The sequence below is a fragment of the Nothobranchius furzeri genome, chromosome 14 (assembly GCF_043380555.1).
Source record: "Nothobranchius furzeri strain GRZ-AD chromosome 14, NfurGRZ-RIMD1, whole genome shotgun sequence".
Taxonomy (NCBI): domain Eukaryota; kingdom Metazoa; phylum Chordata; class Actinopteri; order Cyprinodontiformes; family Nothobranchiidae; genus Nothobranchius; species Nothobranchius furzeri.
The window spans coordinates 62,680,226-62,697,725 of NC_091754.1; the positions used below are offsets into that span (position 1 = coordinate 62,680,226).

The window sequence follows — 17,500 nt, forward strand, 5'->3', positions numbered from 1 at the left end:
TGTGTAACTCCTGCTTAGGTTAAAACATGTGGAGCGGACATGAGAAACCTCTGTAATAATTATTATTTTACAAATACGATCGATCACTCTGAGTTTGACTTGCATGATGAACTTGACAAAACGTTTTCAACCCTCCATCGACTGCATTAGCTGCAGGAAGGAAATAGATGAGAAGCAATCATCAGAAAAAGCCCGTTTCTTCTACATCACAGGTAAAAGTATGACGCCGCCCCCCTGACTTGTGACCATAGAAGGCTGTATTGATTTTGCAGCCGGGAGAGAACAGAGCTTGTCCTGATGAGTGGAAGCTAGCTATTAGCAACATGCTAGAATGTTGCGTTTTTTTACCCACACTGTAAACCCAAAAGTTCAAAATAATCAAATATATTGAGTAGATAAAACTCATAACAAAAAATATGTTTTTAGAACTCAAATGTGTTGAGCTTGTTCAACCTTTTCCTTGTTTTAAGTACATAGAACTCAAATGTTTTACTTAATCTGAACTGTTTCTTTTTTTAAGTAAGCATAACTTTAATTAATCAATAAAAGACAACTTAACTTTAATGAGTAATATTAACAAAAAATGATTGATTTATTATTTTATGTTTCTATGTTATTCCATTCGTCTTTACGTCAACTCTAAAGTGTGTCTGATAAAAAGACTTGTATTTTTTTTATTGTGGATTTCCAGGAAAAACAACCACAAACTAGTAATTTTTGATGGATTGCAGGAACAATAAAAAACTGCTGGGCGTGGTGCATTGTGGGTAGTCATATTTTCAGTTACTTAGCTCTATTTTGGGGTGTTTATGCATGTTCATTGTGGATGATTGTTGTTCTCATTTATTATTTCAATCAGTGTTGCAGATGTTACTTTTTGTATCATGTTGGCCCCATAAGGAAGGAGGTTGGTCAAAGTAATGCTGTACGGCTGTGCCGTCCCATTGTTATTAATACTGTGGTTGTTCACACCAGATACTCTTGACTTGACTTTGAATGTCCCACTTTCATTGGCTGTTAGCATCTAGGGGTGTGTGAGACATGATCTGGTGTTAGTGCCTTCACCAGCCTGTCACATTGTCACTTTTAAGTTAATTCAACTTATTTGGGTTAGGGTTTAATAGGTCCATTTAGAGTTCATATAAGTTATATTATTTAAGTTAGTAAAACCATGTAATAAAGTTCAAATAAAATAAAATATGCAAGATTTGTGAAATAAAACTTTGTAAGTTGTTGAAGTGCTAAGTTATAGGTTGGAGGTAGTTAAATGCTTTGATTTTATTCAGGTCATATTTTTTAGGTTATGGTAAACCTAGTTTTTAGATAAGTTAACTTAAAAATGATTAGGTAATCAGTTTCCTCATAAATTTAGAGTTCAGTGAACTTATTCGGGGTTACAGTGCAAGGAAGAGGAGTGAACGGAGGTAGAAGAAGAGTTGTGTTGCTGTTAGCCAATTAGAAGCTAGCTGTTTAATAATGTTAATGAGTGTATGAGACTCCTGCCATTTTCCACCCTGAAACAAACATCTTTGCAGAAATAAGACAGAATCTCTTTGTTGTTGTTTACCTTAACAAACACGTAGTCGTCCTGGACCAAGAGCGAGTTGTGGTCGATTTTACCCAGAAACTGAGCAGTCACCATTTTGTTGGAGCAGTTCTGGATGAGACAGGTCACATAGAGGTCACCTGCAGAGACACACAGGAGTAGAAACGAACAGATTTTAGGTGACAGTTATTACCAAAAGCTGCATTTGGATGTTCGTGCTGTTGGGATAGAGACAGCTTTAAAATGCATTAAATAGAAAACTGGCTGACTATCTCCTAGAGCTGAAACAACTAATCCATTTAATCGATTATAATCGATTATTAAAATAGTTAACAACTTTCTTAGTCATCGATTAGTTGTTTAGTAATCACATTTTACCGCATGAAGTCTATTTTTACCACAATCTGACATCGGTTACAATCTGTTAAGTTTGCCGCCAGTGTGTGGCAGTAATGAGCCACTGATCTACTAGTGGAGCCGTAGGAGAAGAAACGAGCCAATAAGTACCCTCGGTTTTCATGACGTAACACGTTACTGATGCTCATCTTGCTGTGAGAGATGGCGGAACAAGAAGAAATACGGAAGAAAAATAGAAGCGACAAAACTGAAGAGAAACCCCGGACAAAAACCTCACGAGTATGGGAGCACTTCACTCTAGATGTCATGAAAAGACAGGTGACCTGCAAAATATGCAAAAACCATCTAGCATGGCACGGAAGCACGACGTCCCTAAGTGAACATTTGAGATGAAAACATGTGGAGGCTGATGCAGCAGAGGAGGAGTCAGCCCGGTAAGTAACAGAAAATAAGCTAAAAATAGTGGTCCATCACTACACACAGATCAAATTTGGGACTTAGTGTTTTAGCTGAGTTCATTATAGTGGATGTTAAACATGTTTCTTTTGCCGCGTCAGTCTACGGTGTTCTACTTCTGATTGAATAGATGCAATCGTGAATCTCCTCCGTGTTGTGAATCATGCGCTTGCCAAATTTAGCACGTCTGTTTATAAGAATGTTCTCGTTAAGAGAAAAACGGCACAAACCCATAACTATGTTCCTCATTCAAAAAAGGACAACTCCGCAGAGAAAAATATACAGACGAGCTGTGTCCAGGTGAATATAACGCGGCATAGTTGTACGCTTTCAAGTTTTAAATGCAAGAGAAATTCAGAAAAAGTCATTTTTTTACTATTAAAAGGCTGTTTTACTATCTAACGCTGTAAAACGCCTCACAACACATTTTTATCAAAATAAATGATCACTGTATATTGTTAATTAATTCAAATAATATAATATTGATTTAGTGTTGTAGTGTGTGTGCTGCTTTATTTTATATGTGTACTTATGTCAGTCAATTTGTGTTTCTTATGCAGAAAAAAACAAGCAACGATGGACAACTACATGGGGAACAAGGCACTCACCCCCCAGCAATGCATACCACTTACAAACTCTATTCTAGATTCTACATAATTTTTTATGGAGTTTACCTCTTATATTTTGATGCCAAAAAATTATTCTGGACTGATATTTTGCACTGTTTAGCTCATTTTACACCGCTGACTGTGTTCATGTGCAATAAAATCGATCGCAGTCAACTGCACAATTCTCTTATGTTTTTCTTTTTCTTAACTGAAATGTATTCATCACTTGTATAGGTTAAATAGCTAAACAATAACAAACCGATTAATCGATTAATCGAAAAAAATAATCGACAGATTAATCGATTATGAAAATAATTGTTAGTTGCAGCCCTACTATCTCCACTATGACTAGCTGTTAGCTAGCAAACCCAATATCTGTGTGGGGTTTTTACTGTACACAACCTTAGTCAGTAAGCATGAAGGGTCAGGCTGAAAAGCAGAGGATGCATAAGGTGGAGAATGGATGGACAACAAAAAAGCTACCAGAAAAAATTGACACATCATGTTCCTTTCTCCATAAGATATGACCGCTACTTCACAGAAATATCATCTCTCCAGCCTCTGAATGGCGGGGGGGGGGGGGGGGGGGGGGGGGAATTATCCTCACAAACAGACACAGGGAGGCTGGTGCCTGTTGCAAAGCTCCCCCCGCTGTTGAATTTCAACCAGCAGTTGCATCAGCAACACTGAGCCATTATTCTCTTCAGAGGTGACGAGCTGGCATTATAGAAAACACTCCAACACACACATCCACACTTTCAAACCTGCACACACACAGTTCAGACAAGCAAAGCACCGTTTTTATGTGCTACTGCTTGTTTTGATGTACAACTAATGGCACAGACTACAGTAAACGGGTTAATAGGCACATAAAGCAAGGCGTGTTTAATAAGAAGTTAACCTGAGAACAACTGAACTAACTGCATGTGTGTGCTGCTGACATACCGACAACGAGGCTGAAGTTAGCTTCCGATTCGGGGAAACAGCTCAAGGGCCATTACACCCAATTTTTCTCTACTCTGACCATCTTTAATCTGCTCTAGCTCAAAACCTACAACAGCCACACTGTTCAACCCTGTTCTAGATTATTCTACTATAAAAACAGATCAAAAGTTCCATCGTTGGCCAGATGCTGAAAAAACGCATTAATCAGGCTTTGTTGAAGTTTCACAAATCAGGAAAAGGTTTCAGAAATCCCAAACAAGGTTGTATACCATCTACTATTATTGTAGAATAATCTAGAACAGGTTTGAACAGTGTGGCTGTTGTAGGTTTTGAGCTAGAGCAGATGGTCAGAGTTGAGAAAAATTGGGTGTAATGACCCTTTAGCCGTTTCCCCGAATCGGAAGCTAACTTCAGCCTCGTATGCCGACACGTTTTTAAAATCGACACGCATCTTCTATTAACTAACTTCCTGAAAACCACAAACTGCAGACTGCATCAACAGTTAGCTCTGAGTTGGTGACATGAATGTTTTTTCATGAATCATCAGAGATCATCTCTGGTCTCTGCAGCTGCAGCAGGAGCGCTTCTTCTGGTCGGCGCACTGGAAGCTTTCTGCAGCTGTTTTACAAAAGTGAGACTGCTTAAGACAGTTTCTTATCATTGTGACATTTTTGCAGAACTAAAACAGCATTTTCTCCTTAAAGAGCAAATCACCACCAAATCAACTTATTTTTTCTGATAAACTATTGTGGTGAGCTCAGTCACAGAGGAGACAGAGGTTTCTTTGGGAGCACCCGTTTAATCTTACACTCCTCAGCGCGGCCCAGCAACAACAACAAAAAGGCGCGCTCTCACCGGAAAAACAGTCGCAGAGAGAGCGCATCACCCATCACCATAGCAACATGACAACAAACACATAACTGTAATAACAGAACAAACCCCGAACAGCCCTGGCCCACTACACTATATAAATGTGTGTCTAATCCAGGGATTAAAGTTTTCCGTCGTAGCTACGGAAATCCGTCAGTTGGAATAATCAGAAAAAAGTTCTGTCAAAATCTCCTCGCGCTTGCCTGGGTGTGTGTGTGTGTGTGTGTGTGTGTGTGTGTGTGTGTGTGTCTCTCTCTCTCTCTCTCTCTCTCTCTCTCCTGTTGCTAATTGAAACACGCACCGGTGTTAAAACGCGTTTCTCCACCGTTCTGCACCGCCCAAGCTGCAGTAACGTGTGCGCTCATTGCTCGCTCCCGCGGTGCGCACAGACACAAACTTTCTATGATCAGACCTGTTATTTATAATTGTATAATTAATATTAAGTGAATGCACTAAACCCACAAATGATAGAAGATAAGATTACATATTATTAATCATATTACTATCAAATATAAATAAGTATAACAGATAACTAATCTTAATGAAAAAATATTAATAATTTTATTTTAATATTGATTATATTTCATTTCTATGGTTTGGATGTTTGTGAACATTACAGAATATTCAGGCTGGTGTAAAGAACATGATATTAGTAATAACATGATATAATTAATAACATGATATAATTAATAACAGGTCATGATCTAAAGCTGCTCTGAGGTATAAAACTCTGTCCTGGGCCTAAAGCCCTGCAGATGTATTTAGTTTCTATAAACAACAACAACAAATAAACAACAGCAGCTGGATTCTACTTTGTTCCTTAAATTGAGTCACGTAGTTTTGCACGTTCTGCAGCTCACACGTTCACCAGGGAGCTCTGCCAGCTGATTGGTTCTTTTGGTATCTGGTGCAGTTCTGGTGCTGAGCAGCATGGATGCATCAGCGGATTTCACTCTAGTTAACTCAAATATATCATTATAATGAACGCGTATGGATACTTTATCTTACATAGCTACCAGCCTGTAACTCTACTTTCCCCCATAATGCACCAGACTGATGCGTTTAAATATAAAATGTCCAATAATTTTTTTCTGGGTGGGGGGCATGCCGCAGAACCCCCCAGAGTACTTTAATACTTTTCATCTTTTTTACCTCAGAGAAATCTCAACACCCACACTTTTAAACACTATGTGAACGGGTTAATCCAAAGTTTTCAGAAACAAGAATTCTGACCTTAAAACCAATCAAAACCCGAACAGAGGCTGCGAGTAAACAATGTGAGCCCCCCCCCCCCCCCCGCCCCCCCCAATAATTTTCAGTCAGATGAGAATTTTCTGCTTCAATCCCTGCTCTAATGGTGCTGCAGACACGTGTAGTCAATAGTTTTGCACTTTAGTGCATTTTAGTTAAAATTAAAACTTTCTGCCTAAAACTATCAGTGTTGTGTCGTTGTCAGGTAAAAACTCTGCACTGCATTTGAATTTAAATCCGCCATCGCTATTGGCTAAGAGGTACCCTAGAACGTTAGCTGGTACCATATGATGTCACAATGTCGTTGTGAGCCTGTGTGTGTGTGTGCGCATGTGTGTATCTGTTAGCGGCTCCGCCCTCTTGGTCTGCCAGGCAACAGCATTTGATGCATTTTTCAAACAGGAAGTGGGAGAAGAGTAATACTCTGGTAGGGGGTGACTTGCTCTCCAACTGTGGTTTATTAGACGGGTTAGATCCAACAAACAGCTGACTTCAACCTGCATCTCCGGCCTTACTTCCTTAAACCAACGTGTCTCCTAAAGGAACCGTAACTTTGACATTCTGACATCTGTCTCGGAAGCGTTGGTCGGCCCCTGCAGCGCTGGGTTTGTTCACCCGGTTCCTCCCTTCTGTGTTGTGCTTTTAATTCCCTGCCTCTTTTACACCCTCATGCTCGCTGCAGACGTGCTGCACATAATGGAATGGACCAATCACGTGTAGAGAGCGAGAGAGAACAAACAGCTACGGTATGGCCCCTTCAAAAAGGGGTCACGTGGGTCACTCCAAAGATCCGGCTCTAGGAGTTGTTTTGTTCGTGGTCGACACATCACCACGTCTTCCCACTGAGTCAAAGAAAACGATGTTGTGTCTAAATGCTCTACTCTTCGTTGGGTTAGATAACAGCCAAAGACTTTTCTTCATCCTTGGCCCGCCCCTCATTCTTCCAACATCTTTTGAAATTTGACCAACCTTTCCACCAGAGGTAGTCCGCTTCACCTCAGCGTGCACAGTCCTCCTGTAGCTGACCTACTGGAACACCCGAATCTTTTCTGTTGGTCATCTGTCAGAGATCACGGCTCCTCAGGATAAAGACACGACAGACTAGCCTCAGCTCTGACTCAGTCCTCTCTACTGGAACGGCACTTCTCTTCCTCTTCATTGTCTTTGCTCTAGAGGTGCCCGCTCTAACAAATGGAGTGGCTAATTTATTGAAAAGCCCAGACGTTTAATCACAGCAGCATATGGTGGAAAACTCATTAAAAAACTATTTCATCAGGCTAAGTGTTCCATCCCAGCCAGTGGCCCATGCACTTTCTCATACCTCTCGCTGTCCTCTCACACCTGCAGGTGCATTCACACACGGTAATGAGCTCACGGCTTCTTCCCTACATCTGTGCAACGGCGTGGTATGACAAGGAAAATGGTCCGAAATAGAGAGAGGTGTGTGAAACAAATATTACTGTAAATGATAGCAATTAATTCACCAGAGTCTCCAACATAAATGTTTTCACTGTGGGGACGAGTGGACATGTCTTTTTGTCTCTTTAACAATGTACAGTGGAGTATCGGGGCTATCTGCAGAGCAAACATTAAGGAAGCCGATTTCTTCGTTTTCTTGTGTTTCCTTGTTGCAAGAATTCAGCAAAAAGTTGAGAAAAACAAGTGAAAACTATTTCCAGAATGAAATCAGAGCCGGAGTAAGGTTAGAATGCCAGAACCCGTTTTAAATCAACACGTTTCTCCAACACATTCTCACACCTGAAGCAGCTAAAACTGACGATGGGTGACCAGGTGTTTGTTTCTGATGCGTAGGGAGCCCCAACGCCTCCGGAGCATCGGTCTCTGAATCCCACGGGAAAAGACACATTTCACCAACATTTAACCTTTAACCTTCCCCTCTCCCCCATCCTAGCCTTAACCCAGTTTGTCATTGTAAAATTCTCGTTAACCGTGTTGGAGAGGGACGTTACAACCAGACACAAAGTGTTGCATGTGCAAGTGGGTTAAGGTTAGGATCGGGGTGAGGGGCAGGTTAAATAGCAAGAGGGTAAAGGTCACAATTCCGTAAAATCTTGGTTTTACCGCGGGCGTCGGAAAGCGATGCTCTGGCACAGCACATCGCCTCCCGACGCATTCGGGCTCCCAGCGCATCAGGGGGCGACGCGCTGGGAGCCTGCCGTCCGTTTTAGCCGCTTCGGGTGTGAGAACGTGTTGTTTACATAGATATCCTTCTTTGATCTGACGAGTCCCTCAGTTAGCATCCCAATGAAGAATTTCCATTGATCGATAATGAATCAGTAATTGTGGGCTTATTCTGTTATTCTTAAAGAAAAGAGTCGGAGAGAGTTTTCCCAGTCGAAACAGCGTGGTCTTTTATTTGTCTTCTCACATGTCAGGACAGCTGAAAGACCCAGACAATCACGAGTCCTTCCTTCTTATAGCTCACAGCCTTTCTAACATTCAGCAGTAAACAGGCGAGAACCAGACCATATTTGGTAGCACATCTCTTCTGTGGAAACTGTGGGTAGAGACTTCTGTCTGGGACACAGCAACACTTTTGGAATCACATCAAGTATTTCGCAAGTCAGATAAGCTTTGAGCAATTATACTGGAAGCAAGCAGAGACCAAAACAGGAAATTCCTTTGGAGCTGATGTTGGAGCAGCACACGAACTCTAGCCAGAAAACACTTTCAACCTAAGAACTCAGCTTTAACTCAATACATTTTGTAGATGACCTCTTGACCTTTTTGGCGCCAACATAATTAATACTCAACTATAGATCTCTACTGTTGACCATTCATGGTTTTACACCAGTCATGCAAAAATGCAACACCAAGTCTTTGCTGGGTTGGAGGAACGACCACCTTCATCATGAACTGGAGGTGAGCTCAACACCACCAATAAAAATGGTGAGTGTCATGCCAAAAATCTCAGATTGTTTTACTTTTACTCCTGAAAAACATCCTGAAAAAGACGCAAAAAGACTAAATCTACGGGCTGTTTGATCTGATGGCTACCCTCACTCGCCTCTGGAGTCGCTGTCCTTTGTTGGTTCAGACTTCTCCATCAGGACTGTACACCAGCATACCCACAGACATCATGTAGGTAGAAGGATGTGGACTGGCGCTGCCTATTGGAGCTAGCGTAGCAACAGCAACAGGCCACCATCTTGAATGGGTCTCCATTCGCCCCAGTGCATTTATTTCTACTGAGGAAGGTGTTTACCCAACTAAAAACACATTTTATTATGCTTTCTCACAAAACCAGACAGGCGGTGTGGCATGATGACTAAAATATAAATTTAATAAAAGAAATTAAAGTTTAAGATTCCAACAGGTGGGCTAGAAAAGTCCCACATGACCTGTTTTCAATAGTGAACTGGTTGTTACAACCACAGGTGGCTCAAAAATGAGCATTGTTGCCCTCTCTGTGTGGTCTCCAGTTGGGTTTAGAGAGTGAGGAACCAATCCAGTATGGCAGCAACACTGTTATGTTCTCCAGCACCGAATGGTGTGTCTATGTCTCCGTGTCTATGGCCCAATCCCAGAGCTTGCACGTGCACCCTTCAGTCGGGCATCCAGTCCAGGAGTGTGAGTGCGTTGGGTGTCCCAATCCTCAGGTGTGGAAGTTGACCACGCCCCTTTTGCACCCTTGATCCACCCTTTTCCCAAGTCTGCATCGATGCGGCCTTGGGAGAAGGGTGTTACTCACAATCCATTGCTGCCTTTTCTAAAAGTGTTTGCATTAAAAACAAGAATAACCCCGTGATCCACGTGTGTACACGATCCTCCTGTACTGTGATCCTCTACAGAGAACACAATTTCAACTTTCATTCCACATTTTGGCATTTTTCTGGACATTATTATGTTAGAACTTTTTCTTCTTTAACATTTTGATCCTAATACTGGAAATAAAAACTGCTTCCTCTGCATTTGATGTCAGTGAGCATGCCGTTGTAGCTGTTTCTGCAGGTCCTGTCTAGCTGCAAACGTTCCTGCACATCCATCTCCCTAATGACAGATGCACAGACACATTCCACGTTAGCCCCCCCCCCCCCTGAACACATGGCTCATCCATCAATCGACCACCTCTGTCTCTCAGGAGTCCTGTCCCTCCTGTCAGCTGGCTGTCCTGGGTGTGAAAAAGGCCACAGATCCTCATCCTGTAGAAAAACCCTTAGCGCTCCATCCTTTTTTAGTGCATACCATTTAACCTTGGCCGTGCCACATGCGATGAGCGGTGAGGTGAACAGATTGGTTTCGCATGCCTGGTCGCTCCAGCCCTTTCGTTTTCCTGTCGTTTCTGGAAACGGAAGGATGGAGACGAGGAGGGGGAGGGAGGACCATGTGGCGGTGCTTAGCCCTTAGGAACAGCTCCCCATGTCTGGGCAGCTGGCCCAGACAGACAACCTCTTCTCTTCACCCTCCACAAACACAGGCAGTCCTGTTCAGGCGGACACATTTCACAAAGCTCTCCTCAAGAGCTTCTAAATGGTGTTGCTTTTTCTCTAGAGGGGAGGAACAGAGGGAGGAATCGCCAGAATAAAAAACTGATTTAGCATGCCTTCATACCGTCACTCCTCTTATTCTTCTGATTCTGTTTGCTCAGATCGATTGGGGGAGGGTGGAAGAGGGTGGGGGGTGGATTACAGGTTGGTAGACCCACAAGAGATGGGTCTAGGTTACAGATGAACCCATGTAAACATTTACAATCTCACACACACACACACCTCTATCAGCCTTTTTGCGCTTACGGAGGAACTAGGCACTAACCTGTCGGTCTGCCACTCAGCAGATTTGTTAGATTAACGCTTTTAAATCCAGACACCCAGATCACAAACACATCAGAACAACGTCCACAAGATGAAAATGATACAATACCTCCACTTGGGTCTTGCATTTCCATGTGCACCAGATCTGGATCCATGTCCACACCAGACACAGACCTGAAACACGTGAAACGTTGTTAAGACAGTCCAGAACTTCTGGTTGCAATACATCAGAAGTCAAGTACACATGGGTTCTGACGGGGTGCGTGAACGGGTATGTACAGAGTACTTACTGGGGTATATACAGTGTGGGAGATTATATAGTGTAAGGTAGCCCCCCCCCCCCCCCCCCCCCTGCAGAAACAGGGCTGTATCATGTGTCACTATCTTAAGAAATGAAAAGTCTCACAGTGGTAACTTTAGTGTCGTGCCTAACATCAGTAATCCAGACTTGAAAGTACGAACAATTTAAAGGCTTAAGAATAACTTTCATCCAGCTTCATCATCAAATGTAATCAGTGGAAGCCCAGCGTGTTTAAGAAGTAAAAGCTGCTTGCAAACGGAAATAAAAGGTAAACATGACTGTTATCTAAGTGTGACGACCCTCGTCCCCTCGGTCCGTCCTCTCATCCTAGCCTGAGCCTTTTGTCCCCGCTGCACGGGATCCAGCACCATGGACAGCGCCAGGAACGGCCAGCTCACACTCTCCAGCGCTCCAGCGCCCTTTCAGGACCTCGGAGAGAGGCACGCCGGCAGAGACAGCAGCTGATCTTCATAAGTGATCAAGCAGCTCCCAGCTCTTTAAAAGGAGGAACGCAGCAGACAAAAAGGAGATCCTGGATTAGCCGCAGATTCTCCTTTAGCTCACGGACACTTTAGCGACCGTTACCAGTCGGGTTTAAGGCTGTTTACACCGTTCCTGCTGGGTTTAAGGTTGTTGATAGAGATCCAGGAGTAGCCTGAGATTCTCCCTCGCTCTTTTGTGTTTAGGTTTTCTACAAAGGATCCAGGATTAGCCTGGGTACCTTCTGAGTGTGTTTTCACACGCCTTGTTAAGGCTTAAACCTTCGTGGTGTTTTTCTTTTTATCCCCATAGGACTTTTGAGCCGGGGATATTTTGCGTTTTGGCAGAAAGCCTTTTTCATAAGCAGTGAGACTGCTTATGTTTTAGTTTATTATTACTAAGCCTTATTTATGCCGTTTACCCACGGACACCTTATGTTAATAAATCCTTTTGTTTTTACTCTAACCTCCTCGTCCTTTATGCTCACACACACCTTTACACCTATTTTCTTGTGTTAGTCCCCTCATCATCCTAGACCTGCAGAGAGGGGGCGTAACACTAAGGTAGACATGAACTTTTACCTGGGCGTTTTCTTATCGGTAAAACAAAAAGCTGTAAGTGACCAACCCACAAGGCCCATGTTTGACCTTTCAGCCCCCCCCCCCCCCCCCCCCCCCAGAAACAGCTATGGACTTCTAGTGATTATTATTACTGTCTATAATAACGACATACCATCTTTTAGAGAAAGAGAAAATCCTACCTTTTAGGTTATTATTAACAAGAATACTAATTCTTTCAGCGCTGGATTTAATATCATTATTTTCATGTCTGACCCAAACTGATCGCATTATGGCAGCGCTTCAAAAAAATTCAGACTTAAAAAAACTTTTCTTCATTGCACGAAGGCCTTCTTAGAACAGCCTCTATAATTCCCCATCATGGCTCCTCACATTTACTGAAGACTTTCCCTTCATAACAAAACCTCAGTACTGGGCTTTCATGGGTATTGCAGCAAGTTTTATGTGACACGTTTGAATTAATCGGCCTTTTTCTTGTGTATTGATGTAAGTTTTGCTAACCATCACATATGAGCCCCTGCATGTGTCGTTTTGCCTTCAGAAGGGCCTTTATGGTTTACTAATTGTTCATAAAGCCTTCTTATTGGGGAAGTAACAGCGTTTTAGATGTCCACTCCATCTTTACTACACTAATGAAAATTCTGACTGCTCTACAAACTCCTAATCATACAGACTGAATTTTACAGCTCACTGAAGTGGACACTGAGCACGTGCACAGCAGTTTGCAGATTAGCACCTTCTCAAAGGGAATGAGAGCATAAAACCTCGGGGGGAGTTAAAAGTAAACTAGGCTCAGTTTGTAAAGGCATTTTCTTTGATAGGCTGACTTTAAAGGTTCGGTTGGGGGCCCAAAGAAAGTGTATTACTTGCTGCAGTGATGGGTGGTTATGACAGTTTTTCAAATTTTTTTTATTTTGCAAAGAAATATTTTGTTTAATTATTGCCTCAAGCTGGTATTCTGAAAGACTGGACAGTTGTTTGAACGGAAGTGTCTGGTTTGAAAGGTTTCATTAACTCGTCTGTCCAGCCTGCCTCGTGTTTAGTAGGCAGGACTGGAAGGACACAACTCTTCTAACTTATTTGTTTTGATTAAAAAAGTTGTTTATGCAAAGAAGAACTAAGAGCAAATTGAATGTTTTGTGCCGGTAAAATGAGGGCCTGACATTTACAATGTTAACACACAAGAATGTTGTTGAATGTTGTTGATTGTGCAACCTGGCAACTCATCCTATACATGTGTATACACACCCACCTAAAGGATTACCAGGAACACCACACTAATACGGTGTTGGACCCCCTATCGCCTGCAGAACGGCCTTAATTCTACGTAGCGTATATACAAAAAGGTGCTGAAAGCGTTCTTTAGAAATGTCGGCCATATTGATAGGACAGCATCTTGCAGCTGATGGAGATGTGTGGGATGCACATCCAGGGCACGGAGCTCCCGTTCCACCACATCCCAAAGATGCTCTATCGGGTTGAGATCTGGTGACTGTGGGGGCCGTTGTAGTACAGTCAACTCATCGTCATGTTCAAGGAACCAGTTTGAAATGATTGGAGCTTTATGACACGGTGCATTATCCTGCTGGGGGGTAGCCATCAGAGGATGGGTGCATGGTGGTCATGAAGGGATGGACATGGTCAGAAACAATGCTCAGGTAGCCCGTGCCATTTAAACCATGCCCAGTTGGCACTAAGGGGCCTAAAGTGTGTCAAGAAAACATCCCCCACACCATGACACCTCCACCACCAGCCTGCACAGTGGTAACAAGTAGGGATGAGCGAGTACACCACTATCGGTATCTGTATCTGTACTCGGAGTGGGCGTGGCCTAACCCGGAAGTGGGTGTGGTTTACATTAATACGTTATTTTAAGTCTGATCAGAAGTTGCAATGTGTATTGTTTATTAGAAAACTATTTACAGAGCAGCCTCAGAGTTGAGATTAAATGTTTTTGATCACAATAGTAAAGGGACTGTTACAGAACGAGTTTTTCAATAAAATCAGAACATTAATATTTAAGTGCATGAATTAAGAGAGAGAGAGAAGAAAAGATCTTTTCTGTAGCGCCTCTCAAGATAAAAATCACGGGGCGCTTCACAAAAACAAAACATGTAAAATAGAAAAAAGAATTTAGAAAATGAGCAAAAAATAGACAATTGTGATTAAAAAATGTAAAGAAAGAGAGAGAGAGAATAGGAAAGAGGGAGTGGATCCTGAGGAGGAGAGAGAGAGGAAAAAAACCCCGACCGGAGCGGAGGCAGTGACTGACGCAGCACGAGCCGTTTTCAGCTCTGTCTTGTCAAATGCACCACGCACGTTACGAAAAAAGTAACTTTAAAGTAACTTTAAATAACTTTAAAGTAACTTTAAAAAGAAGCAAACTGAAGAAAACATAGAGAGCACTGAAGAAACGTGAACAGTGAAGCAAGCACAGAGATCCGTTACTGTGTGTGTGTGTGTGTGTGTGTGTGTGTGTGTGTGTGTGTGTGTGTGTGTGTGTGTGTGTGTGTGCGTGGATGGACCGGACGCCGACTGAGCTGTGAGCTCCCGCTGCAGAGTTTTGTGTGTAGGGAGGGGCGGGCGCTCTATGTGACTGGCCAATCACAGAGCGTGAAGACAGTCAGTTACCCAATGAGGATTTTCCTTCAGCACGACTACAGATGTTTACGAGTTTTACTCGTTTCATGCTCGTATTCGTCACAAATACTTTATCCGTACCGGATACTCGTCTGAAACGAGGATCCGGCTCATCCCTAGTAACAAGGCATGATGGATCCAAGTTCTCATTCTGTTTACGCCAGATTCTGACTCTATCATTTGAACGTCTCAACAGAACTCCAGACTCATCAGACCAGGCAGCATTTTTCCAGTCTTCAACTCTCCACTGTTTGTGAGCCGGTGCAAACTGTAGCCTCTTGTTCCTGTTTGTAGTGGAGATGAGTGGTACCCGGTGGGGTCTTCTGCTGCTGTAGCCCATCCACCTCAAGCTTGTGCGTGTTAGCTTCACAAACGCTTTGCTGCATTGCTCGGTTGTAACGAGGGTTAGGCTCTTCTATCAGCGTGAATCAGTCGACCCGTTCTCCTCTGACCTCTAGCATCAACAAGGCATTGTGGCCCACAGGACTGCTGCATACTGGATGTTTTTCCCTTTTCACACCATTCTTTGTAAACCCTAGAACTGGTTGTGGGTGAAAATCCCAGTAACTGAGTAGATTGTGAAATACTCAGACCGGCCCGTCTGGCACCAACAACCACGCCACGCTCACAATAGCTTAAACCACCTTTCTTTCCCATTCTGACCTTCAGTTTGGAGTTCAGGACATCGTCTTGACCAGGACCACGCCCCTAAATGCACTGAAGCAACTGCCATGTGATTGGTTGATTAGATAATTGCATTAAGGAGAAGTTGAACAGGTGTTCCTAATAATCCTTTAGGTGAATATAAAGTCTGGCCATGACCTACAGACCGAGCTCAGTCTTGGGGCAGGTTCTACCGTTGTCTTTCAAACTGCCTCTGCACGCTATTGGACGTGACATACTACAAACATCAGTCAGCAAGGCAGTCCGCCATACACTGTAGAAGATAACACAAATACATACTCTCTCTAAATAAAGGGTTTAAGTACCTGTATCTGCTCTTGACTCAAAGAAAAGCTCCAGTTTAAATCGTCTAATGTCGATGCCAAAACCGTTTCAAACGAGCCGTCTCCATCTTAGTGTTGCTCAGTCACAAAATCCCGCCCACCAAACCGATAGAGTGCCGTGATTGGCTAGAGCCAAGGCTGGCCAGGGCTGTCGAGGTAATGGGAGTAGAGGGTGGCTAGACTGACCTGCAGATCATCTTCTACTGTCGGCCCAGATGTCTATGCTAGCGGTTGCCATGACTGATGTAAGAATTCCTTGTTGCCACATCTCAGAATCCTCTCCATGATTCCCAGAGATCAAAGTGAAGCAACAAATGAAGAACTTCTCTATTATCGCTGGTTATTCTGGTAAAGACATTTTTAAATGCAAATGTCCAAGAACGTGCACTCTGCTCCGGTGAAACGTCCTTCATTCAGTCCATTAATCAGTTTGACCTTCACCGCTACAGAGCAAGCTGGATAGCCCTCTCCGTCGGCCAGGTGAGCGTAGACAGACGGGCCGAGAGGAGCTGAAAGGAAATCAGGTGAAGTGAGACGAGTGTGGAGGGGGAGGAGGACCTGCAGCAACAGAACCATGTGTGGGGTTTCAGCCTGATTCACGATCTGTTTTCTCTTCTCTAAAAGCTTCACACAGCGTTTCGTTTTATCACCTGCCCTCACATGCCTGCCTTTGTTGTTAGCTGTCATTCTGCTGGATGCCAGTTTAATTAAAAAAAGATATTTTCCCATTCAGGATGACAAACAAAGCCTTCTATCATAAAAACAAGACCCACTGGAATTTGGATCGGCCCAAAACGCGACAGCACATTGTCCTCTTCCACAAATCGGATTAAAAATAACCCCATCCCTACAGGAAATGCATACATGAACTTTTCTTGTATTGTGTTTGAAAACAAGCACCACACTGGTGGCAGTGAAGCAAACTCCTATAACTGCTCCATACACTCCCAGAGAGACCAGTAGGGGAGGAATGGGTGGAGGGATCCTGGTATATGATGGTAAATGGAACTCTACAAACAAAAGAGTTTTATTGAAATTAAATGTTTGAAAAGTGACGGCAGCAGAAAAGAACAGGAAGTCAGCTACAGCCGGAGGATCTGACACTGAACCACAGACTCAGAGGAGACTTTCATGTGTGGAGGGTGATTGTTAAAATGCAGCGGGATCAGAGGTGTGTGGAGAGTGGAGTAAAGTTTAGGGCTGAGAGGAAACAACGGACAACAACGTAGGTAACAAAGGACAGAACAGCACGAGGACCAAGACCGCTCAACAAGACAAGAGACAAAAGCCCAGAGAAACAGGTCAGATGGATGTATGGATGAATAAATGATGGAGGGATGGATGCCTGGGTGAATAGATAGATGGATAAATAGCGGAAGTAAGGCTGGTGCCTTTCACCTTTCTGGGGTTTCACTGCTGTTGCGGTTCGTTTCCACACAACAAATACAGCTGGTTACCAGAAATATGAAGGCTAACGATGTTTTTGTTCTGTAGTTTATGAGAAAAGTTCAACTGACCAGAAGATCCTGTCCTTGGTCACCCTCTCCTGAAGCAAAGTCCATTTACGGCCCAGATCTGCTGAAGCGTAGAGCTGAAAACAGAAAATAAAAACAATAAAGTTAAAAAGCAAATCAGTCAATCACACACGTTATAAACACCGGAGCATAAAACCGAGAGTAAAAAAAATCA

General features: G+C 43.1%; 1 protein-coding gene across 9 annotated transcripts in view; it reads right to left on the minus strand.

Annotated features, from left to right (window-relative positions):
* sorcs2 (sortilin-related VPS10 domain containing receptor 2) overlaps positions 1 to 17,500 on the minus strand; it is a 502,015-nt gene that overhangs the window by 77,777 nt on the left and 406,738 nt on the right. For all 9 annotated transcript variants that reach the window (XM_070544302.1, XM_070544294.1, XM_070544299.1 and 6 more), the window contains 3 exons: positions 17,329 to 17,402; positions 10,915 to 10,979; positions 1,568 to 1,686 (listed from right to left, as the gene is read on the minus strand). In XM_070544302.1, the coding sequence (XP_070400403.1) occupies positions 1,568 to 1,686; positions 10,915 to 10,979; positions 17,329 to 17,402 (258 nt within the window). The remainder of the gene's footprint in view (positions 1 to 1,567; positions 1,687 to 10,914; positions 10,980 to 17,328; positions 17,403 to 17,500) is intronic.